The sequence below is a fragment of the Anticarsia gemmatalis genome, chromosome 15 (assembly GCF_050436995.1).
Source record: "Anticarsia gemmatalis isolate Benzon Research Colony breed Stoneville strain chromosome 15, ilAntGemm2 primary, whole genome shotgun sequence".
Taxonomy (NCBI): Eukaryota; Metazoa; Arthropoda; class Insecta; order Lepidoptera; family Erebidae; genus Anticarsia; species Anticarsia gemmatalis.
Genome location: NC_134759.1, coordinates 2,952,460 through 2,980,041, shown reverse-complemented (window position 1 = coordinate 2,980,041; position 27,582 = coordinate 2,952,460). Strand labels below are relative to the sequence as shown.

General features: G+C 33.6%; 1 protein-coding gene across 2 annotated transcripts in view; it reads right to left on the bottom strand.

Annotated features, from left to right (window-relative positions):
• The window catches only part of LOC142978831 (protein CEPU-1-like), a 136,610-nt gene that overhangs the window by 18,521 nt on the left and 90,507 nt on the right, over window positions 1-27,582 (bottom strand). For both annotated transcript variants that reach the window (XM_076123420.1, XM_076123421.1), the window contains exon 3: window positions 15,646-15,773. In XM_076123420.1, the coding sequence (XP_075979535.1) occupies window positions 15,646-15,773 (128 nt within the window). The remainder of the gene's footprint in view (window positions 1-15,645; window positions 15,774-27,582) is intronic.

Sequence of the window (27,582 nt, the reverse complement as noted above, 5' to 3'; positions counted from 1 at the left end):
ACCCTGTCCCTTTTATTTACCAAAATTGATATAACAATGTCTAGTAACAAATTTTCGGGTGAAATTGTTACTTTGTAACAAAATTAATGGATACTCCAAATTAATTTCGCCTGAGTGGGTGCCTTTATCTGTTACAAATAATAATTTAAGTTATAATTAATCTTTCGCATAATGAATGTAATTTTATGAAACAGGTTTTTTTTCGCCGGAGATTTTTTTCTAATTGAGTTTTTTCATCATTATTTTGGACGGATAGCCTTTGTGTCTGGCGTAGCCAACTTTTTTGTTTTGATAATGTTATTGAGATGTCATTTTAACAAAGACTAATGATGTTTTGATGTGAGCCTTGGGGGAATACGCTACCCTCGTATCATAGCCTGACAAAATAAGAGGATAATAATAATTCTACCCGTAGATTTGTTAAATAAATATTGAACCTCCGTATCCTTGGATATCTATCGCATTATTTATTCCCCTTCTTTAACATTGTACGATATATTTTAGCTAACGCCATTACGTATTCTACATCCAGCTTCTTTTAACTCAATAGTCTCCTAATCTTAGCTCCAATTTTGTTCACGTCTTCTATACTTTTAGTACACCAACTAAAAATAAGTCTATTCTTCGCTAAACGGACCGAAGCGGCTTAAACCAACACTTAAATCTCAACCAGCCACTAAATTTGGAACCTGAAAAAACATTTTAGCGTCACTAAAACCGTCTTCATTACTCTGGCGGCACACATTCAAGAGCTCTTTATTCGAGCTCACTTTATCATATGATGCAGCACTGTGATGGGAGTGGGGGAATTAATGGCGGCTGTCAAATGACACTTGAAAAGGATATGACGAAGGATTGTAAAAGCGATGAAATTACTCATTTTCTACGGAACGATGAGTCTCGTACATTTGATGCGATAATATGATCATAAATTTTTGTACAAGATTCATGTTGTTTTTATGCTTTAGGGTGTTCGCGAGGTGGTGAACGAGTACGTGCTTGTTATGGTTGGAGAATTGCAGTTAAAAGTGAATGTGTAATATCATAAATGTGAAAAAGCAAACGTCTGTCTACTTGAAAAAATAAACTGCAGCGTTTAAAAAGTAGTCAAAACTTGGTTGTAAGAAGGTTATTCTTTGTCACTATTAATTTTGCTCCTAAAATTGTACCTAGGGCGACTATTTTTGGGTACATTTTTTTGTATTTTCAACGAGATTTACCTGTAAAAAAATATCTTAATATTTTTATAAATTAGGAGTTATACATCTCCGCCCGCGCTTCAAGTCTCCGCAAAATTATTCCATATCTACTCGAAAAAATAGCGGTGTTGGAAATTTTTCCTTCAAGTATTTTAACACCTTGAGAGAATGAACGTGAAATCCCTAGGGGAAGCAGTTTTGATTAGAGGAGGGTTCAACCCCTGGTAAAGTAGTAATGAAATATGAAGAGGAATACTAAGGGGAGGCCTCTAAATATGTATTTACATATTAATAGGTACTATATACAATGGGAGATTAGATAATGAGAATGGAAGCTTAAAATTAAGGAAGATATTTTTCAAAAAGAATTAAAGGAGGATGATAAATAATGACTCTGAACGGACTAAGATCTAAAACTTGGTGACTATAAAATCATATAGATTTTGAAATTGGATTTTGAAATCTTATTCTAGTACATATATTAAAAACACGTACCTAGCAGTGTACGGTCAGTGTCAACTCTGCATTTTTATACCTAATGTACCATTACATAGCTTTTGGAATAAATAGGATAGATAGGAGCTGATTTCATACAAAGAATGACATCATCTTTAATTAGATTCTCGTTAGCTCAAAAAATATACATATTTTCGTTACTCCAAAATAATGGACTAAGCATTCTAATTATTATTCCTTTAGTAACAGATGGCTTATTATAAATAAGTTTATATAAAAGTCTTTTCATGCAAATGTGATGTTATAATATTTATTGTCTCTGAAATAATTAGTAATTTAGATAACATTAGTCGTAGCGCCATTAAATTAGTTTATACTGTCTAGATGTCAAATTATAGAATAAATAAAGTATGGCTCAGGTGCTTTTGCTTCACTTAAATCTTCTATCCCAGAATAAACCTCTGTCATATTTCATATACATATGTTTTTGGGTATGAATTATTTACTGATCACCGAATGCTTGTCTTGCAAAATTTTTACGTTGCAACATCTTGTATACATTCACTCCAAGATTTCCTTCTCTCCCCTAAAAATAACACAAGAATCTCCACCGAGAAAATATCTACGAAAACCGTATACATCAAAACAGTTATCAAACATCGCACATTTGCTGACTACACTCCCTTCGTTCTTGTACATTTTATTGGCCCATTGTTACTCAGAGAGTGATGGCCCCTTCTGCGTTCCTTTGTATATCTCGAGGAGCATTTTCAACGAATTCTGACAGGTACCATTAATTTAATGCGAGATGGTGATGGTCCAATTACTTTAAATACTGCTGGAAAATCTTTAGGCTTCGTTACACTGATGGTCTTGTCAGGTTAAGAAGATGAAAACAAAGGCTCTATTCACACGTAGCAAACTACACTGCATTACAGCGACGAAAAAATGGAATAGTGTTGCTTACAATTGCATTGTAGTGTAATGTGATGAGACCTATCGCTAATTCGTGATGTCGCTTATAGTTGCATTGCGGTTGCATTGAGTATCTAGAAATGTCTATATGTTACTGTAAAAGCCCGAACGGTGGTAAATCCTAAGATTTTCTGGTATAACCTAAGATTTACCAACTCGCAATGGTAAAAGCCCGAACAATTGTTTTATTTCGAACTTTTACCTATATTAACTTGATGATGTCGAGATGTCGCCGGAGCCCCGCTTCGCGGGGCTCCTCCTTCTGGGTGGTTAAAAAAAAATAACCACGAAGGCTAAGGTGGGAGCTTCGCTTCGCTCGCTCCCACCTTAGCCTTCTAACCTAACCTACCCATGTCGCTTTGCCCAAAACTCCTTCTTTATAACTATGTCACAGTATATAATTATACCGAGAAATAGTTATAAACATAGTTATGAAGGAGGATTTTTTTATATATCGTAACATAGGTTTTAAACTCCGGCTTGTTCGGACTTTTACCATTGAGAGTTGGTAAATCTTAGGTTATACCGGAAAATCTTAGGATTTACCACTGTTCGGGCTTTTACAGTAACATATACAAGTGTTTTGTCGCTAGTTCGCGATGTCGCTTATGATTGAATTGCGGTTGCGTTGTGGTTGCATTGCGATTGCATTATGATTGCAATGTGATTGTGGAGTAGTCTGTATCACTCACACGATTACGCTAAACGACAAAATGTGATCAATTGTACAAAAAATGGTGTCCTGCTACGTGTATTTTTGTGATACGGTGTGGTGTGTCTAAATAGGTCCTAAGGTTCGGTGTATAAATTACAAGTAATATGTTCGTGTGTAACTGTCACGTTGAAAATTAACTTCGGTAAAGGGTTCCTAGAAAACTTTGAAACGTAAATTATAAATGTTTAATTATAATTTTAGTATTCAACTTTCCTAGTATTATAAACAGCTTTTATTTGCGTTCATTAAAACATTTGACATTTAATTACTGAAAATATTTGTGAACTATCATTATATAATGCACAGCGTATTGTAAAATAATTGAATATGAGCGATATTTATAAATATTTCCTTTATCGCAATTCCACAAAACCGAAATCCGAGTAATTATTAGCGTATTAATACAATTCAACATAAAATATATTTGTCATTTGTAGTTCAAATTAACCGCATAACGCAAAAAAATATGTCAGCTCAATCGAACGCCTAACCAAAATCAATATAAAATATAGTTGTATTAGCTTTGGTTCTTAACAAACTAGTTAAACAGACACATATGCAACTGATTTCTGATAACTGCTACTTTCTGATATTCTCTTTTCCTTGAGGTTATTTTCTTTCTTAGTTCAATCTTCTACCTATCTTATTCTCTATCTAGTCCTTATCATACGTTAAAAACGTGCTGCAAAGGGATTCGACTAATATTTCTACAGCGGCCGCTCGCCGGATGACAAGCTTATATGGGAAACCTAACATATTTCTACCTAAAATAATACCTAAATAAAAAGAAACAAAGTTTTTCTGGCGTTAAATCGAAAAATTCTTTTCATTTTACGCCATTTGTTAGAACTATTACAGATATTAAGTGTTATAAATTCTAATAACTGATAAATTAATCGGATTATAATAATTCCTTCGGTCATTAATCGTTGTATTTTATGAGTTTACGGAATACATCGAGGATTCTGCGAGGCACGAGAGCTCGTTAAGCCTTTGATCCCGATTCCCGGTAACGGTCGGCCAACTATTTGTAATTGTGGAGAAAATACATTTTGTATATTCGATACTTTAAATTGTTTTACAGTGAAGCAAAAACAAAGCGATTTGTACTTTGTGGAATTTACATGATGACGCTTAAAAAGGTATAAGGACTTTATTATAAGCGGTCTCTTGGTTACGAATCTTGAGATATAATATTTTATTACTCGTCATACATTTTGCATAGCTTTCACACTATGCTGTTATCTACGTTCCGCTTTTGTTGTTGCCAATGTTATCCAGGATCTAATAATAATGTACGCAACATACCATATAAAAAGCCGGGCTCGTGGTCTTTTAAGATTAGTTGTGATATTGTCTTTCGACCCCAGCTTATAAATACAGTTGCTCTATTGTGCGTTTTCGAGCACGTTCAGAACTGCGCAAACGACTTATGATATACATTCGCTCGCCACACGCTGGATTTTTCGCGAAAGACCGTCATATTTACTAATCTTTTTGTCTCTCTCCATCATGCTGTAATTAAAAATTAATAAACTAAAGCTAAGCTATTCAAACGTAAAAGGAAAATCTCAACAAAATAATTAATTCCCCTGTTCACCTAAAGATGATCTATTGTCCCCTGCAGAATAAATTTTACAAACTTTGTTTGAAACAAACAAAGTTACTTCTACAATTTCAATACGTAACGCTTTGGCGTTTCTGCCTACTTAGTAGCGTTTTGAAATATTGGTCGTGTTTAACATTGAATATTGTTTTGAATTGAATTTCTTGTTGCTAAACCACAGGTTTAAGAGTGTTTATAGGGAAATTTTGTTCGATGAAGTTTTAAGTTTTTGGGCCTCTGCTATATTAGGACAAAATTTACGTGTCTTGTTCCGTCGCTAAGAGATCGAATTGTCTCAGGTTTTCCGAAATGATCGAGAAAAGCTATTATTATAATGCTATCTTTTAAAATCAGAATTAGTATCGCGATTCTTAGGCACTATCGACTACCGACATCCGGCTAGTAATCGAAAAAAAGCGTATGGCAACATGATCAGCGCCTCTAGCGGGCGCCGATGGTACAGTTTTTACAGTTTATTTTTCAATGTCAATACTATAGAGAAACGCGAGGTTTTACCTAAAATCAATTGTTAGTTTTCTATTAAAAAAATTTGATAGTTATTTGAAAGGCAATGAGACACCATTATTTACTTTAAACATGATACTATAGTAAACAATCGTGTAAAGATTGTACGAACAATTTTTCATACATAAAACACATTATTCAAGCCTCATGCATCAAAAATAATTCAGAAACATTACATCAAAAGTCAAATTTAAAATCAAGCGAGCAGTCAGAAGCCGTCAACCACAAAACCATCGCGTTCCCCTTTTCCATTAACAAAACATAATTATAACGACACAGGTACAACTACACGAGGGAAAATTAATTTTGTCTCTTATTTCACTGTTGACATTAATGTTACTAATTATATCTGCATTTAATAAAGAAAGTCCCGAAACGTATAAAATTAACGAGACGTAGTGTTGTGCTTTTGTTGTGTTTTAGTCGATTCCGTTTGTTATTATACTTCGTTTAGTACTGCGATATTTTAGCTGCTCTCTGCTGAGAGTACTTTGGTTCTGTGGGTATCTTTAATTATATGTCTGTATATTAAATTTGAATTTACTTTGATTACGAATTATTAGTTATCAATAATCAATTGATATAAACTAAAGCTTTCACTTTGAACTAATTCAAGTTTCAGAAAAGACACAAACGTTGCTAAGCGTAAACAAAAATAAAGTACAAGACCTACTAAGCGAAGCTCGACTAACCCAAAATCGACTAAACACATCCCAACACTAAGCCATATCGAGTCACGAGTAATAACAGTGTGTTTGTATGAGACGATAATCATATTTCCGCCTGCATATTAAAGATTATATGAACCCATAAAGATATATTAGGTGCCGCGAAAATGGCGCTATACTTTATTAGATAATATTTACGTTTCATTAAAAGGTTTTATGATGTGTTTATGTTGGGATAAAAGGGTATTAATTAGAGTGTCGAATGATATCCGGGTTAACAATATGGCTTTTCCAGGATTTTGGGGCTTAAATATTAAGTAAATATTAGAAGGTTTATGTAGCAGGTACGTTGATTACTTGTATGGCATATTGCGAATGAACGCGCGGCCAATAGCAAAAAAAGATCTCATTGAACCTGATATGATCGATCGAGATTTTATAAAATATAATCTTAAATGCATTTATTGGGTTTTGTAAGCTATTACTTTTTGCCGTATTTGATAACTTAAAATATTGAAAACCGCGCTATCGATTGAACGAATTCTGTAAAGTTTTTATTTGTTCCACTGTTCGTTTAAGTTTTACTCGGATTATCTTATTGGTGCTAAATTCATAATTCAATAATAACTTAACACATTGTCTAATTCAACTGGCATAAAAATAACTTATCTATACTATATACTATAATATTATAATACTATTAATATTATAAAGCTGAAGAGTTTGTTTGTTTGATTGTTTGTTTGTTTGTTTGAACGCGCTAATCTCAGGAACTACTGGTTCGATTTAAAAATTCTTTCAGTGTTAGATAGCCCATTTATCGAGGAAGGCTATAGGCTATATATCATCAGGCTACGACCAATAGGAGCAGAGCAGCAGTAAAAAATGTTACAAAAACGGGGAAAATTTTGACCAATTCTCTCTTATGTGACGCAAGCGAAGTTGCCGGGTCAGCTAGTATTTTATAAATATCTTTACTTCCTAAAGGGTGCCGAACAAAATAATACTAAAAGCCAAATGCAAAATCAGTTGGTCCAGGTTGCAAAGTCTGTACAGCGAGCTTGGGATCGGCAATTTTCAAGAATTACATAACGTTACCCGGAGAGATTACTATTCGCGCCGGCCCATTGTAACTTTTGCCTCACAATAAACTAGAACGTGACTGAGGATTTAAATGTGGTTGTTGACGAGTACCAAATCAATTTGGGAGGTTGTGCGTGATTCAAATTCTTCATTTAACATTTATGTTATAAGAGGTTTTATACATTGTCGATGGCCGTTGGGCAAGTGGAACTAAAAGCTACTGAAATGATGCTCAGTTTAAAGTGCCGCTCAAACTTCATGATATCTATCTACTATCTATAGCGTTTGTCAACGTGTAGTAGTACAATTTCAGAATTATTTTTAAGACGTAGGTATAGTAAATTGATAAAATTTCCAGTATAATATTTATAATAGTTTACTCAAAGCAGTCGCCAGGATGATATTATTATGCTGTTTTGTTCTATAAATATAAGTTATGGGTTAAATCGTACAGCGCCTCATCACTATAAGCTACAATTATTGAAATACGTATCAAAGAAAGGATGTAAATTCAACAAAAGCAATTGCATAAATTAATCTTATAATTTCTTACAAAGAAGAAATCATTAGAAACTAGGTACCTACTAAAATATATGAGCACGATTATATAATCGTGCTATAATATTATAGCTAGATGAAATTGAGCTGAATTGCTAGGCAACTGTCGACAGTGGGTAATATCTGTAAATGTTTGAGCTAAAAATTTATGATGTTTATACAGAGCTTATAAGCCTCGTGGGGGCAACAAATGTATTTTATAGTTACGCGTATATTTTTTATATTGTGAGCTCGTAAATGCTTATTAGTGTATGTATTGTTTCTTTAAAGATAAATGTTTCGTAAAGGGAATATTCATTTTTATGTTATGTTAAATCTTTGTTATTAAAGCTTTTGATAAAAAAGGCTTTAGATTTCCTGTTTTATGCTTTACTTGGTATTCTTTCCACTTGGAGCACTGGAATGAAATTGAAATTTTATTTAAATAAATATTTTGAGGAGACTTGTTGAACGATTTCCGTAAACTTTTTACTGTTTTGTACTTGAGGTATTTTTATAGATTCTGTAACAACAGTATGGGGATTTTTATTGTTAAACTGGTAGAAACTAGGCTTGTTTTTGGCTAAACTACGCATGATTTGATACACTATACATGCTGATCTAAATAAATATATTTTGTGCAACTCATACACGGTCATCTAACTCTATTGTAACCAGACAACTAAAACATACTCATATACTTATAAATACATTACTTATATAGATATTATTACATGCAGGTTCAGAAAATAATACTCGCGTTCAACACACAAATATCTGTCCTAAGACTAAGAGGAATTCGAACTCATCACACGAAGTGACTACATTAACCATTGCGCGAAGACAAAACAAACAAACAAAACATTCATCTAGTAAATCCATTCTCAAGACATATTCTTTCATAACAAACTAGCTGACCCGCGCAACTTCGCTTGCGTCACCTAAGAGAATGGGTCAAAATTTTCCCCGTTTTTGTAACATTTTTCGTTGCTACTCCGCTCCTAATGACTGTAGCGTGATGTTATATAGCCTATAGCCTTCCTCGATAAATGGACTATCTAAAACTGAAAGAATTTTTCAAATCGGACCAGTAGTTCCTGAGATTAGCGCGTTCAAACAAACAAACAAACAAACTCTTCAGCATTATAATATTATAGTATAGATACACAAAGAAGCAACACCTTGACATAACATACTCAAACATACCATAAAGCTTTTAATTAATTAAACATATAACGCGAACATTTTTCGAGGTATTTAATATGAGTCGAGTTGAATGAGACATAACGCTGCGTGTGGAGTTGTTTGTACCGTCTGCAGACGTGAATAAGAAGCTTGCTTTAATTTCGAAGAAAGAGTACTTCTATATTGTTCCTCAGAATAAGAGTTTTACAGGTTATATTTGAGTGTAAGATAACCTATCTGCTTAAATAATTAACTGTCTAAATTCCGTTTGATAAGCCGATAATTATGTAAAAGTGATGAAGTCGGGCTTAAGTGTGACAAGGTGACAACTAGGAGAACAAAAACATGCATATATTTTTAACATTGTACATTTATATGTATCTACTGATTACCTAATCATAGAAAACGACATACCTAATCAAGAAAAATTAAATACCGTTATCACAACCGCCTTTAATTTTAATTGAAGCTTAAAAAAAAAAAGTATAGTAGCACAATTTTTCACTGTCTCCGTTCATTGCATTTCGAAAATCGGACGTTTAAAATTTTCTTAAAAAATAGTTCCTACGGAACACGCTAGAGGCGCTGGTCACACGAAATTTCTCGATAATTTTTAAATCGCCTCTTAAGTTACTATGTAGAAGGTTTTTGCCCTATAAGACAACACAAAGTATCAAAATTACGCTTTAAAAAATACATTCAACATTTCAAGCCCTCAACATTATAACGAATACCTTTCCTTACCTTATAAGTTATTCAAAAAACCCATTTTCAATTCCTCCGTTGCTAGCAGTACGGTTCTACTTAACTCGGCTATTACAGTACTCACAGCAAATTAGCTGGGTAATATCCTTTCATTTGTTGCATCACTATTTCAATGGCAAGAGAATTTTTATTAAGCAATGTCTGAAGTCTGAGCGTTCAATTAGTGTTTTGGATTGAAATTAAAATGTTTCTTTTGCTGGATCTAGCTTGAATTGAAGAGATGTTTGTTTATAGATTTATATCTTTTTATGCCAGACTAACTGTCTACTAAAAATGGAGTCTAAAAGGTCTTTGGCCAAACAATTTTTTTTCGGAATTTTCATTTAAATACTTTCATTATCAGCATCTTTTGGAAACCTGCGTAAACGGCTAAAAGCATTAAGTTGTATTTAATACATCTTTACCTCGAAATATATCAGGCATGATTTCGTAAAAATAATTATGTTGTAGAGAATTAAAAACCTTTTACAGAACATCTTTATCAATCTCATAATTAGTTACATACAAAGTCATCACATCTATGACTAGAAAATAGCGTTACTTAGTAAAACCAACAAGGAAATTGTAATATCGCCACCACAACTACCCCCTCCAAACAGCAAGCCAGAATAGCCCATTCTCTGACTTAATAACACCCAATTTCCTCACTCCTCATTATCCTCGAAACAAAGAAACATTCCAACTAATTAGTTCAACTACTAAATAAATAATTACTTCCTAACAATCGTCTCTAGTATTCCATTCTTTTAATTACAGCGAATCCAAAATTCCATTATCTGGATTCCAGTACGTATTTACTCGCCGAAATGAGCCTGGAATCGTATTTATTATTTACTACTCACTTACATTTACGCATTATAAACTGTGTGCATTTGGTCAAACAATTGAGATTAACGTGGACCCTTTAATTGTGTAAGTTCTCTTTCAAATAAATATAAATGGGCAAAGGTTTTTCTAACTTTGAGTCTTTTTTGGATAGATAAATGTGTTGTAAGCGGACGTCTTATACAGCGTATTGTTAGCGACGAACAGTTTGCTTGACTTTTGGCTGTATTTTTTTCTGTTATATTCGTTTTACTTCCTTTTTAATTTAAAATTATCTTTCCGACTATCCAGACAAAAAAATAACGACGAAAAAAAAATTATATATTAGATTTCTTGAACCATTTCGTTCTTGATAAAAGGAAAATTTCTACTAAGAAGGCAAGTAAAACTTCAAATACTTTGTTCAGTGCGTCAAAGCCCTAAATAGGCAGAGATATTTCTAACTTTAGACGTTTTTTACCGTAAATATTTCGGCTTAATGTCTTTAAGTCAGTGTTATATAAAGCTCACTTATATTAGCTCTACAGGGATTTGAAAAATGCTCGGTGTTAATCTAGGGTTTGAAGTACCTGGACTATTTTCATGATAGCTATTCTGAGGTAGATTTTGCAGGTATTTTAGGGTTGTGGTTTTGCTAACAGGGGTTGGTTGTCTTATCTTTTGTGTCAAATAATACTAAAATGCTGCCGTAGACACGAAATAAAATTATGCTTAATTTATTCTTGGTATCTGGCCACAGAGTTATTGAGTTGACTTTTCTTTAAACTACAGGATGCAGAGTATATTTCATACTTTTTTTCTACACCTTCGGTTATAAGAGGCTCGATATTGATAAACATTACAACACGCTTATATTTGTCGCATAAACGCAAAGTTTTTAATAAATCAACATTTTCTAATATCAAAATTGGTCATTAAAGACGTATCTTTAAATTCTTTGAATAGCACAGTTTTAATGTAATATCCACACTGCTTATTGAAACGAAACACCCAGAAAAACGATAACTGCAATATAATTTTAACATTAGCAAAAGTAACGCAGTTTGCGCTTTTTGATTTCATTTATTATTAATTAACTTTGTGCAGTAATTACGCTGCTACTTTCTTTTTAAGGTGGTGCCATACTTTGACCGAACAATATGCGAGCAACAGCGAGCTTTTATGTAGCAATTTGATGAATAAAATTCGCTGAACAATATGAATCTGGGAGAGCGTTAAAAGTGGCTAAACTTCAAGTACTTATGAGTCAAACTGGAGTATTTTAGCGACAATAAAAATATTTTGTCCAACCAAAACCATTGATTTTTACGTCTATCACTAAAGTTACAACTATTCTGTAATTATAGTCTCTGTGGTCTTATTTACTGCTAATGTAAACCTCTATCACCAAGGTATTATATTATACAAAGGTAATTTAGAGTTAGAAAATCCTTAAAATAACATTGACTTTGCCGTGAATGTTGCTTAAAACTGTTAACTAAAGTATGGCGCAACCTTTATGTGAATAAAAAGCTTGCAAAAGGCTCGCTAGGAAAACCGCATCAAAGCTTGTTATGGCCGACAAAACCGAAACAGTTGCACAAGACAGAATTATTGATGAGGGCAACTATTATATACAACTTATATTTATACTTACTATGTACCTATTTTTATACAGTGTTCGAGCAAGTTCAAACTATATGTACGTTTGGCGCAATGGCTAATGTTATCACTTCGCCGCATACCCCTAATGCATATGGCGGTGTATGGTTATTGTCCCACTGCTGGGCAAGGGTCTCTTCCCGTACGAACAAGGGGTTGTGGCCTGAGTCCGCCTCGCTGGCCAATTGCGTATTGAGGACTTTACATGCAGAAATGTTGTTTTCAAGTGATAATTATTTCTGATACACATGTGGCTTCGAAAACTTATTAGTGTGTTTGATATATAAAATGTACTGCAAAAATAGTTTTTACGACGTCCGCTAGTGGCGCTGATTAGATTTTTGTACAAAATTTTTCGAAAGCTAGGCGGTTGTCGATACTTTCTACTACTATAGTGGAGAATCGGGGCTACAATACACTGTCATATCCGTTGTTTTTCTAAACAAAATACAATGAATTAAATTATAAAACCGCTGTACATAATTAAGGGGGATAGCACTCGGTGTTAATTACTTTTATTATAATTAAGGCGGTACAACTGTCTCCGTAGGAAGTTTTCAGTTGTGAAACAAAGACGCTCGGAGATTTAGCATTAATATAGAAGTCACATTGTCCTGTACAACGATGTGAACTGAAATTCTTGCAATATTCTCACTACTAAAGTTTTAGTTCACGAACGAACTTTAAAGCAATATTATTTTGTATTTTTAATATTCTGAATGTCTGGGTTCGTGATGTAGAGAAAGGAAGATACGAGATAATGTTTCGCATTTCAAAGACTAAATAAATAAATTAAATAAATGTATCGATAATTGACAGAGTAAAATAAGATACTGTAGCAAATTTTACTGCACTCTACTACTTTTAAGCAGTAAGCGTTTGACAATTAAAATGACTTTTAAAAAAGAGTTCCTGCAAAATACGCTAGGGGCGCTGAAGGGTTTTTCATATATTCAATTCCTTGTCTAGTACTCGGATGTAAATAATCGATAATGTTAAAAACGACACCCGTCTGGACATAAGACGATTCATAAGTGTTATTGGATTATAATGACAAGAAATTTACAACATTGATAATTGGGGATAAGCTTCTCCGTAATCCTGTAAGTATAAGTCATTAACACTGACAAAATATGGATGATTTGAAGCCATAGATTGGCGGCCACGGCCAAAGTAATGAGACCTAATACTACAGTTTTTTAAGAAGCTTGGTATATAATATGGTCAATGACGTCAGAGTATACAAAAACACATAACTTTATGCTATGGCATATTGTCTACTAACAATCATAAACATTATTCTAGAATAAGTATTTACATACTGAGTGTAGGTCCCCAACCAGATAATATAAGGAAATTTCTGGGTGCATTGGGGATCGTATAAAGTGAAGTTGTGAGGCCATACTGTAACGCAATTTAATAATTATATTATCGACAACTGGCTAGCTGTCTACAAATTTTAATGTATGAAAAGCTGATCAGCGCCCTTAGTGAGTGCCGTAGGAATTCATTTTTAAGTATGTTTAAAATGTCAGACTTTCGGCAGTCGTTGAGAGGTCGAGTCCAGAAGAGCTCGTGGCTTAGTTAACAACAGCCGCGCGGATCGATCTCTGAGGTTAAGTTATGCTTGCCGAGATTTTTTGTGGATGGGTGAACATCTTATACGTATCAAGTTTCTCCGTGTTTAATTCTTGTTAAATTGTGGGTCCCGGCTGTCATTTTCGAAGATCTTTGATAGTCGTTAACAGTAGTCAAGCTTGAAGGTCTGACAACCAGTCTTACCAAAAGGGTATCGTGTTATAACCCAGGTAACTGGGTTGTGAAGGTCAGATAGGCAATCGCTCCATGTAAAACAATGGTATCCAGCTGCATCCGGTGAAACTGGAAGCCGACTCCAACAAAAGTTTGGAACAAAGGCTAAGCCAATATATATGTACTTTCGGCAGTCGAGAGTATTGACTATAGAAAGTTGCGTCACTAGAAAATGCGTAGAAGTAGATCGAAACGATAGACACTAATATTATCTCAAAAGAATACAAAAGACAGCAAATAATTTGACAAATCAACGTTCCTAAGTGGTTCTTTGTACTACAAATACTACTAATAAACCAGCCAAAGGTTCGTATCAACAGATAAATAATTCAGCAGTATTTTAAGCTATCCTAGCAAGATTAGTTACAAAAGAAACAATCACCGAGGTAATCTCTTAGTCGCTTTGTTACCTTACCAATGGGAATAGGTGAGTAGTTTTATTTTTAGCTGAAATTACAGACTTGGTGAGTCTTACTAACTGTTTAATGTGATTGGGCTTTGATATTAAGGTTTGATAATAATGTATTAATTTGTAATATGTATAGTGATGGTTAAAGAAGTGAAATAAGTTCATGTTGAAAATACAAAAAAACTTATGAGTACAATTAGAAAGCCTTTAATTAGGTCTTCTGAAAAGCCTTAAAATGTGTATTTTGGCATATTGTCGAATTGACACTAATATGATGAGTTAAACTGTTTTAAGTCTTTGAAAAATAGAAAACGTTCTCAATTGTGAGTTTTTTTATTAAGACCTCTACGGTTTTTGTAATAATCTGTATTAATTTCAAATCTTAAAAAGATATCGTTGACACAAATTCACCGCAAACTTTTAATTAAAGAATGTTTATATTTATTACTTTTTACACAATAACAAACTCTAAAAACTAAAATAAAAGTAGAATTTCTGAAAAAGTAACAGCTGTATTACTACTGCACTTTTCATCAAGAAAAAAAGCGGAGCTCCTGAGGGGCATTCTCGGAGAGCTTTTATATCTATTTGTATTGAAGGCAAAAATACCTTACATTGAAGAAAATAATATCCCTTTTGCAAGTCAGGTGGGTAGCAGAGCTAATGGGGGCTGTAACTCAAGCATGGCTATAAACAAGGTGTAATTACTTGGAGCGAATTAATGTCGTCCAACAATGGGGTACTTAAGGATTCGCCATCGTTAATGCCGTGAAGAACAAGGTCCAAGTTCTAAGAGGATTTGGTGTGTTATATGGAAATGACTTTAAATTCTAATCTTGGAAAGTAGTTTTATTGCTTTCATTTAAATCTAGATTCTGGTTGCAAATTTTAGTGTGTCTATTCCTGTTTTTTTTTCTGCCAACAATGTACAGAAATACACAGTATTTGTCCTGTGTATGGAAATTTGAGTTATAGATTTCCGTATTTCGGAGAACACCCAACGCCTCGAAATATGACAGTTTGAACCAGTTGGAACCGACCGTGATTCTATATATTGCGCACACGCTTAGACTTCGTTTATTAATATTGCTATAGCGAGACATAGACAGCTTAGTACATATCTCTCACTCACTTAAGGCCCAGGCTTTTTTTGTTCCGGGTAGTACTTTTGTATCATTGTAATAGTAATGGGCTAGTGGTGTTTATAAAATATAGTATAATATAATCTAGTCAATCTATCTTACCTTATGTTTCCCCAGGTTGATGACAGAACAGCCGAGGACAGCCTCCTTGCCGATGTGGAAGGTGTGATTGCCGATGGGTCTTTCAAACTGCGGTACGTCCACCAACTTGCGGTTCACCACGTGAGAATCTGCGGAAGAAAATATTTGTGTATATTTTTTTGGAAAAGTAAAGTTTTGGGGAGCTCTCTTCGATGGATTCCATTTGGAATAGACCGGAGATAATTTGACGTATTTGTTTATTTAATTATTTGGTCTTCGAAGCTCACCTCAAAATAAATACTAACCTTTAATCTATAACAGTGATGAAGTTATTATTTAGCCAAGTTGCAAAAATAAAAGAAATCTGATTTCAAAAACTATTTCCATGAAGACCCAAAAAAACACGACAAAGCCGATTGAAAATCAAACTCTCAATACAGAACGAACAAAATAGTGACAAATCAAAGCAACACCAATTTGCCGCCGTAACAACACAATAAAAACTAATATTTGGCAGCCCCTACGTAGCCGGGGAGCTAGACGCAAGTTTTATATGATACAATAGAACGCTATCTCATTCAGGGCTAACAACCAAAAATAACGGTGGACGGGACGCGGGATAAAGGTTTGGTTTTAGTGGAAAATAAGCGAGGTTTGGTGATAACTTTCCTTTCTTTTTATCTCTAGCGCAATTCGCAGACTATCGACAAATGGCTAGCTTGTTTCAAAAATCTGATCGGCGCCTCTAGCGGACGACGTACCAACTATTTTAGCAGTACATTAGAAATGCCAAAAAATGTTGAAGGGTAGCTATTATGTTATAAAATTGGCAAAAATGATAAAATACACGCAACCTAACCTTGACTTGACTCTTGCCCAGCAGTGGGACAGTAATCGGTTTTATTTATTTAGGTATTGTTTAAAATTTGGCAGTTTTATCGACTTTATTGCCTCACATTTTCTATAGTGATTTTTTTAAACAAACAATATACGTGTTAAGAATTTTAACAACACACAGAGCTTATATTTACTCTATTACACGTCAAACAGTCAAAGCTATTACCACAGTCTACATATTAACGAATAAAAACTTACATCAGTTATGCAAGTCTTTGTTAACTTAGTTTCTCAAGTTAGCAGCATCTCGACACACGCTTTCAATGTGAATGCATTTAATCCGGTTTGCGCTTATATTGAAATATTTCTAATGTAAATTGCAGGAAAACTTTTAAACGTAGATAGTTGTGGGTAAAATTGGAACAAAAGTAAACAAGCTGTGTTGTTCGTTGTTTCTAAATTGACTGTAGTTTATTCTAACAATTGGTGTATGTTCAGTCAGATTTTAACTTTAATAGTAGTGTATATCTAAGTGCTTTTGTGCTTTTAATTTAGAATTTATTTATTTTGTTGCCTGATTTTGCTCGACATCTTAGTAAAGACTAGTAAAGAGTTTTGGTCATGCACTGTTTAGATCGCACACTGCATTTAAAAAGTAGCAGGTCCTAACAGGAAACCGTCAAGCATGAGCTGGTGGGTCTCAGATGTTCAAATTTCAGAACTTTGTATATCTCGGCCATCCGTGAGCTTTCCATACAAGGCTCTCTAAATTGTTGGTCTATAATATGGAGAATTACCTAAAATATATAACTCTCGCATTTAAAATAGGTGAACTCATAAGACAAATAATAAACGGTATTCTATGATACGTGGATTGTATCTCTGTATTTTTTAAAGTCATAAATAATATCAAATCATAAACTATATTCTCCTGTGGGGATAAATAAAAGCATGAAAAATAATTACTAACTAAAGACACAAAGCAAAAATTACTTAGCTGTACGAAAAGCTAGATATTATGAAAAATAAAGACAAGCACACTCCCTGGAGATGTACAGTCTGATTACAAGACTTGTTGCTAAGAAAATACGATGAATTTAGTCACGAGAGAACTACTGATGTTGCTTTCTTAGAAATATTTTCTTTTACATTCAAATGTATAAAGAATGGCGGAAAACGTCGAAGTATTTCCTTATATTTTTGTTCTACAAAGTTTTTTTTAGTATCGGCCAGCTGATCAGCGCCCCAAGCGTATTCCGAGAGAACTATTCAAGTAATTATAAATATTAAAATGTTCGATCCTCCACAGTACAGACTGCTTAGATTCGCTATAAATACAACTGAAGAGCGACTTTTCACATTCTACTATCGTATACCGAAAGATTAATACATAAAATGTACAGCAAAAACAGTTCCTACGGTGCCCGCTAGAAGCGCTAATCAGATTTCATACAAAATTTCTCATTAGCGCTACAAGTCTCTCGGGTCGTATAAAAATGTATAAAGTAGGTATTGTAAAACGGAGTTTGCATAGTATTAATCACTAAACTAACTTAGCACATCTCACTCCTAACCCTAGCTTTATCTGCGGCCCTACAGAGCGGTACATTCGGTGAAGTTTTAACAATCGTACGGTCGAATCACCCGCGGAACTTTGTCACTTCTGTCCGCAATGTGTCATTTTGCTACCGAATACTCTCAAACTATTCTATGTATGTTCACGTTGAATGTTAATACAATCATTGTGTTAGAAACTTACTTGATTTGGATTTCCACTTCTGAATTTTCGGTAAAATTGAAACGCCTAATAGACTGGAAATGGCAAGCAAGAATATTTTTTGTGACTTACTAGTAATTAACTCGCAACGAAAGGCTTGAAATTTTCAGAGCACATTTATTTGACCATAAAATATTACACTACAAAATTTTCAACACGGAATAGAGTTCAATAGCCTTGCCCAAAGGAATAAAAATCCAAACTCCAGTCATTGACAAAATCACAACTCTACAATAACAGAAAAAAAAAACAATTACATAAACCAATCATAATTTAAAACAACAAATCCAGAAATTAAAATATAAAAACCCGACTTCCCTACAAATTACAGGGGACTATAAATATCTAACCTCATATAATGGCCGGGTCACTGTCCATACTACACGTAAATAATTGAATATACAAGAATGCAACGCTTTGCTACGTTTAAAATCGATCCAGTTTTCCATCGAGGTCGTATCGCGGCCTCGGTGGATCACAATAACGGCTGTTAAGGAAAACAAATCTATGTATGCTTATTATTTATTTACGGTTAATTTTATTAACGTCTTTGGTTATAGGTAGGCCAGGTTGAGTAAGGTTTTACCGTGTTTTTTTTTATGTTGGTTTAAATAGTTTGTTGTTTTAATTATAAGCTAGTCAAAGAAAAAAAAATTAGGAGTAATAAATGCAATCCAAAGAAAAAATATAATGCCACGGATCTTATACGCAACTGACAAAATAATTGTTTCGTCGACGTTTTGATCGACATAAAAACCTAGTTTATTAGTTATTTAAAAAAGGCTTTCTATATTTTTAGGTCGGCTTTAGACGTGAAATTGCGCAATATCATTGTATTGCGCAATTTATAGCACTGCGACACTGAAATCGATTCGTTACCTCGTGTCAAAAATTACATTATTATTGCACAACATAAACGACATATTATTGTGCAATACACCATTTCATTGATCGGCATTCGACGATATTTCTATTTAGACATGTACTTACATATATAGAAATTTATTTGATAAAATAAATAATACATACAATAATAAATAATACAAAACACATCATTGTCTTCATAATACTCAAACATCCAAACCAAACGAGCTTTTATTACCAAAATACGAAAATCTAATTTGTTTAATTGCTCTGCGGTATTGATCTCTGATTAATGGCTTTAGTTCTGAAGCAATCGTGGCAATGGATTTACTTCTATTTGCTTATAATTGAGAAGATGTCTGCAGTTTGCCTACGTTTTGTTTACTGGACTGAGGCTAGCGCAAATTGGTTGTGATTTCTATTGAATTTGGTAGTTGAGATTGTAATGTTTAATGACTAATTTTTTTATTAAAATATTTTTTAATACGGCTAATCAAGGTTTAAAAAAACATCAGTATATTTTTTTGCAGCACAGGGTTGTTATCAACTAGCGGATAAAATGACTACAACCGTATGAAAAGCATTTTTTGAAATCGTTACAAAGACATAAACAATTTGTCTTTTAAAACTAAACTTACCCTTCAAGCAATTTTTTTTGTACCGTTACATAAAAGTAGATGTGTTACCTCCAGTTTTGGAGGTACATTTAGCGGTAGTTTATCTATTCAATAGCGTTTAAGCTCATGTAAACATGACAGTTTGAATATATAAAAATACCACTAAATTTACCTAACAAACCGGACAATTTATCAGTCACATGTATTTATTATTATCATTTCGACTTTTACTATACAAATATGATTTCTTACACAAATACACCATTTACGTTAAACCTTGTAACAACCAATAAACGAATTAAATATTAATCATATTAAAAGTTTTCCATGCTACATCGGTTTTCACGAGATTGCATTGTTGGGTGAACCAAATTACATTGACCTACCCACCCGCTTACTGTAGAGGAAAATTAGGAGATACGTGGCGATGTTTGTTGAAAGCGAGAGGTCAGGTTACAGTGGTGATTGAAGTCGACCCGAGGGTAAACAATTAGTGAAAGTTAAACACAGATTGGACCCAAACTCGATGTATGGGCAGTTCCTCATTTGTTCTACGAGAACTCGTAGATAATAGATAAGTATTGGGCGACATGAAATACGACGTAACGGAAATAATGGTATTGCGATTATCAGGATTGTCAGGATACCTAGTTCCATTTTCAAACTCAACAATAAAGGATGAAGTATGTTGTGTCTTATAAGAGTTTAAATAATATTAAATCGTTAACGATTAAATGATAATGGAAAAAATTGAATATTTTCTTTATGAATTTAAAAAGCAGTATGTATGTGGAGGCTTCCGGCGACTGGGACCGCAATTAACTCGGCCCACGGTCCCAGTTGACGGATGAATTTAATTTTTATATTTTTCTTCCGGCGACTGGGACCATCCATACATGTATACTGAAATATATCGTTCAAGCCAAAAACGGTACAGTCAGACGAAAAATTTTTCAAAGAAGTTACATAATAAAAATTCGGTATAATTAAAAAATATCATTTATTTATATCATTTGATATAAAAAAACTTCTTTGGTTGCAGATCTTGGTATTTAAAATGTACGTATTAGAAACAAATACACATACATCATGATAAATTAAAAACTTTTGACAACACGTAAGTAAATAGCCTACTAATATAACAAAATTAGCCTATTATAGTCTAAAAAAATCAATCTAGTCTACTAGATAGACTAAACGGAAACAAAATTAGTCACCATTCCTATTATGACTATTATGACCGCTACGCACGGTGGCATTTGACAACGATTCGAGTACAAATTTTTATTGCTCGAATTATCTATACTTTTTAAATATGATTGAGCATTATGCATGAAATGAATTCAAATTTTTGAATTTACTCTATGCGCTTGCAGGTATTTCTTTTTTGACCGAATAGGTTTATCTATAAAATTATTACTTTTAACAATTTTTCGTCTGACTGTACTGTTTTTGGATTGAACGATATATTTCAGTATACATGTATGGATGGTCCCAGTTGCCGGAAGAAAAATATAAAAATTAAATTCATCCGTCAACTGGGACCGTGGGCCGAGTTAATTGCGGTCCCAGTCGCCGGAAGCCTCGAATGTGTATCATATCTACCTAACCCTATTTTAACAAGTCACGGTAGTATTTACCGATACAAATATACCATAAAATTAATTAATATATATATTTTTTTTTAATCAAATTTATTGTCAAGGCCTTTAGCCAACAAAAGGCTATGTCGGCCTCATAGGGAAACACAAATTACAACAGAGAGTACAGCAAAATCTTAAAAAAAAAAAAAAATTCTGACTGAAGGTAATTAATAATTTCCGTTCCCGTATTTCCATAAACGTATTTATAATATCAACGTGTATTGAAAACCTAAATAACAATATACTTGTGTAAAATTAACGTCTGTTTTCATTAAAATAGCTGAATAGCCATAGATTATAATAATAATAATAATAATAATATATTTATTTCAGACCAAGTCCATACAGAGTACATTGAGAAGTAATAGAAAAACTTAACCTAGGTCATTACAAAAACTATCTTATTAACACACGCATGAATGCTTTCATTATATCTGAATCATATTTTTCAGCAATGACCTTCAAGATGCTATTGGTGCTGTCCCGCACTCTTCTCAATAAAGAGGCAACCCGTTTACGTAAAATGGCATGAAAGCCATCAACTCTCGCTTCAGCAAACATGCTGGAGGCACTACAGAAGCGGGGCAGACCCAACAGCATCCTGAATCCGTTGTTGTATTGGACTCTCAAAGCATTATATGTCCTCTGAGTATATCTGACCCATAGACTGCTCGTGTAGAAAGTTTGGCAGTAAGCTTTGAATAGTGTTATTTTTGCTTCATTTGCTATTTCACATTATAGCTATCACGATAACAATTATTATGAAAATGCACGTTCGTGCATCCGTTCATTTACTCAGTATCGGGTGATGAGTTACTGCATTGAGTTGCATGTTGTGATAATATCAATATTTAATACTTTTATTTGTTTAAATTATTACCAAAACATTTCACTGTTAAGTGATTTTCTGTACATTATATTATTCGGGGTAGGAACGTTAAAAGTTATAAGTAGTTATTCTTATTCACTTCAGCGAGATTTTTTACGACTATTTACTATCAACAACCGGCTAGCTATTGTAAAATTTTGTTTTAAAATCTGAGCAGCGCCTCTAGCGAGTGCGATGGGAACTATTTTTATAGCACATTTTAAATGTCAAACTCTCGATCCTCGATAGTACCGATTGTAAAAAATCGCGCTACTGCTTAATAACTATAGTACAGTTGAGATTTTGTGTCACATAATATAACAAACTTATTTACTTATTTTGATTTAAGTACTTTCGATCGTAATAAGTTAATTTCGTATTGAAATGTCGCTTAGGATTTAAATAATTTAGTGGATGTGTTATTCGTACACATTGTCATAATAAGCTAATCTTTTCTTAGAATATAATTCAAAATAGTATGCGAACTATGGCAAACATAGCAATACGATTACGACAGAGATAGTAATAAATTAAAAGTAATTCTTCTACAAAATTCTAAAAATAGTGTTCCATTTTACATCAAATAAATCAAAACAGAAATGAAAATTAAACATCGAAAATATTCACTTCCTTATTTGCAAAGTCAAACACACGAGTCAATTAACTTTGAACATTAAATGGATCATTAAGGAAGGAATAGGAATTAAAATAGGAACATAATTGAGTCCGAGCTTACTTCGTATTGTATCGCTCTTACACAGTCACGCTACTGTGTACGAAGTTTGTTTCCATTGTTAAACACGAGACGTCATGCTTAATTACCCTTAGATTTTTGTTAGTTAGAAATGTGTTCTCTTTAGTAATACTATTTTTAGTTTCTATTACTCTCACTTGTTATAACAATATGTATTTAGCTGGGTAACATAATATAGTTTTACTTGATGAGTCATAATGGATTTTGTTCGATGAAGCCAGCACGATCTGTAAAATATTAACTTGTAAGTGAGGATTTTTGAAGAGTAAGTCCCAAGATAATCTATGACGCCAGATTTGAGATTTTGATAAACCAATAAATACTAATGCCAAAAAAAATACTTTTTGTTTGTCAGACATAAACACCGATAGGTAAATTGCGTACCTGTGCCATCGATGTTTTCACCGTTCATAATATGATATGACAGTTTTGAATTTCTACCTAAAAAACAAGCTTTGAAAACTGTAGTAAGCTACGAGTAATCCCGAACACAATTTTGACATCGCGAGTTTGGAACATCCACTTTTTTCAAAACAAAATATTTCACGTTTACGGATTTCCAACCTGCCTAACTTTTTTACAGCTTTGTTCCCCCTTTAGTTGGTTGACGTTTTTTTTGCCTTTTTGTAGTAAAGCTATGGAAACAGGCACGGTTGAGCCGTAACTGCCACTACCTGTCACCACGCCACCTGTATTTAAACCCTTGCACAAATAATTGTAAACGCAAAACATTCAACTTTTACGTTATTTAGCAAATTAAAATTTACTACGGATCGGCACGGCTTCGGCACAATTCGGCACTCACCGGTATTTATCGGTACTTTTGTGCTCTTTGATTAATAGCACTTGAGTTGTTTATTTCGTTTTTCGAGTCTCGTTAATTCTAGAGTTGAAGGTTCTAGAATTTTCCTTTTGTTGTTCCGTTTAAATTTGGCTTTGATTGTCCGATGTGGTTGGTAAATACAAAGGCTCATACTCTTATAGAAATACAAAAAGCCGGTTAGACGGCAGACTTACTTTGCCCATAATTCTCACACCCGCCCTTCGTCTACTTTTTCTAAGCATTATAACAGCAAATATTACAATTGGCTTAATACTTGGCTATATGTACAAATCTACATTATAAGTTAAATCAAGGATCCAATTGCTACTTTACGGAAAGACGTTTATAAGATTAGTATGTTATTAGTTACGTTTTGAACGGGACTGTTTAGGTAGGAACATAGTAGTATTGATATACATCCCAAGAAATAACAAATAACTTCATTTAATGAGTGGTCACAACAAAATTAAATAACGATTTTAATGTCAGTGAATCCCTGATTGTGTTGTTCAGTTGTTCAGTAATGTTCTGTCAACGGCCTCAATGTAGTGCAAACTGGTAACAATAACGTAAATGTTTTCTAACCGCGACTAGTACTACAAGCCTATGCCCGTGTCCCAACGTTAAATGTATTTTAGGTTAATTGTCTTACAATTTTAATTAAAGTCATTTTAGAATAAATTCCTTTTATGTTTTTGGTAAAGTTGATTATTGTAAAAAACAGCTATTCTTTTTTCTTCATAGGTAATATCGAAACCGCATATGAGTTGGTAACAAAAGTTTATCTAACCTATTTAAATTATGCTAGTTTTTCATTAGGCGGTTTCGAGATTTACCAGAACACATACATTAAAAGTAATATTAAAACTAAAACTAATATTCTTTGATGTATAATTCGAAAATTCACAGGCAATCCTTCCACACGAAGCAAATTTCAGTTCAGTTTTTTAGATAAACACTGAAACGTACAAACATTCAAAATTACCTCAAAAGGAATTCAAGAAGAACTCATTACTAACAGCAAAGCAATCTACATCAACAAACAGACATTACAGATATGGAAACGGAAAAAATCGGATCGCAATCGACTTTTTTCACAAACATCCAAAACGATTTTTCGATTACGTACGTTTGATTTTGTAAGTGCCGCGTTTAGTTCCTGATCACGTATGCTAGAGATCCAAAGCTCATTTCCTTCACTCATGGCAAATGGAAGGGGTTGATTAAACAATTAAGGGTGGTTTGCGGTGATCGGTTGTTTAAGCATTCGGTTGGTTAGTGTGAAGTGATTTTGACGTGTAACTTTCGGTTGATGTGGTGTCGTTGACAGTTTTACCTTTGGGAAAAGGTATTGTGGGTTTAGTTAATCTGGGGGCACGGAAGTGCCCCCGCAAGTCGAGCAAAAAAAAAGCGGCACGGCCGTAACATCCTTTTCTCGAAGCAATTCGGGCTATTTTTGACACCCCTATAATTTCGTTGTGGATAAAACAAGAAGCCTGGATTTTCAGCAACTAATTAATCATTGTATAAACACGGTATATTTAAAATTTCAGTCAATTTGAACCAGTAGTTTAGGAATGACAACTTGTTAAAATTTTGAATTTTGTCACTCACTGATTCACTGACTCACTGACTCACCGATCATCAAAAGTCTAAGGTACTTCTAGCAGACTTAGAAGCTTAAAATTTAGAATACAAATAGGGTTTAGTGTCTTAATCATGGGAAAAATTTAATATTTTCTAATTTCGGTCCAGTTTTCAAAATACACCAACTGCAACAATAACTTTGTAATCCTATATAAATGTATAAGATTACAAGGTTACATTTACAGTTAATGAGTTATTATTACAGTAGAAAATATAATAAATAGGTATAATAGGTACCTACTATATGAGACATAACGGGGGAGGGGGTATAGGGTGGATAAGGGTGTTTAGCCCATGAAACTGAACAACATTCCCATAGGAAAATATGTTGAATTATGAAAAAAAAACGTCTTTCCATACAAATTGGACTTATGTTCGCTTTACAAAAAGAAGTGAGATGCCATCAAAAACATTCTGTAAAAACCTCAAGTCTCGCCGTAAAAAGTTGTGAGATCGATGTAATACCAAGTCGATTAATCTATTTAGTCTCTACTTAAAGGACCTTCTGTCTTAAGTTATTACGTATGTTATTATCATGCCAATTTAAAAAAAAATACCTTTAAAACAATTAGATCGACTTGGTCATCGCAAGAAAACACAAATTCGCCATTAACATTTCAGGAGCATTAACTTCTCGTCGTGCTGTGTAGTGTGATACATACTAATAATTAAATCATGCGATGGCCAGGTCGGTCTAATTGTTTTAAAGGTATTTTTTTTTAAATTGGCATGATAATAACATACGTAATAACTTAAGACAGAAGGTCCTTTAAGTAGAGACTAAATAGATTAATCGACTTGGTATTACATCGATCTCACAACTTTTTACGGCGAGACTTGAGGTTTTTACAGAATGTTTTTGATGGCATAGAGTTTGTCCAGACGTGTTGTGACGTCACGTGCTTGTAAAACCGATGTTTTAGATCAGTAGGGAGATTTCCTACAGTCAGTTCTATCAAGTATTGAGAGTTTGACACGGAAAATATTCTACAAAATTAGTACCTACGGCATCCGCTAGAGGCACTGGTCATACATAATTTCTCAATAGCTAGCCGGTTGTCGATAATCAACAGTTGTAGAGACTCGCAGTACAGTAGAGCCCATATTTACAGGCCGGTACTACTTAAAATTAATAAACGTTTTTCAAAATTAGTACCTACGGCACCCGCTAGATGCCGCATGCCAAATTTGTATTTTAAAACTTCACGTTATTCAATGTCCTACACTTACGAATGTTTATTACTATGATTAATTTAAGTAAATAAAATATTTACAGCAAATAGATAACAGAATCGCAACTTATTCGTCAATCCCGTGAATAAGGGCTCTTAAAGTTGTCTACAGAAATCAATCATGATGCTGTCATAGCCACCATTCTTAGACAAAATCGAGCTCAACTTGTGAAAGCCAAGTTTCAAATTGAAATACTTTGACGGATGATTAAAATGATACTGATAATGAAAATGGACATAATCCGAAACAATTTCAATATTTTGATGTTTGTTTTAAAGCGTGATTTTCAAATTTTGAATATTTAATGTACCTAGTTGAAAATTGATTACGTTTATTATAAACTGGTATACTTGATTGAAGTACGTTATAGACTTTGAAAGACTTTAAGACATAAGAAATGGGTGTAAAATATTGTTTTTTATTGAGGCACAAAAGAACACAAAAATCATAAATTAATATGTCGATCTTCAGTTCAAGATAGAGATACATAAAAATGTACATAACATCATGCCGGTTATACTCTTAGATGTAGACATAGTGTATGAAATACACTTGCTTTTCAGGATCTACAATGTTAGTTCCATGTAAGAGGGGGCGAGCCTACTGCCGTGTGATGACTAAGATCGCCCTATACATTATTACAAACAACTACATAAAATGTAAAAAAATGTAACCCATTAATGTCCCACTGCTGGGCAAGGGTCTCCTCCCGTAAAAGGCCTTTAGTCCACCACGCTGGCCAAGTGCGGATTGGGGACTTTGCGTGCCCTCAATAAATATATTTAACAAATTTTTAGGCATGCAAGGTTTTCTCACGATGTTTTCCTTCACCGTTAGAGCATGTGATAATTATTTCTAATACACACATAGCTTCGAAAAGTCATTAGTGTGTTAC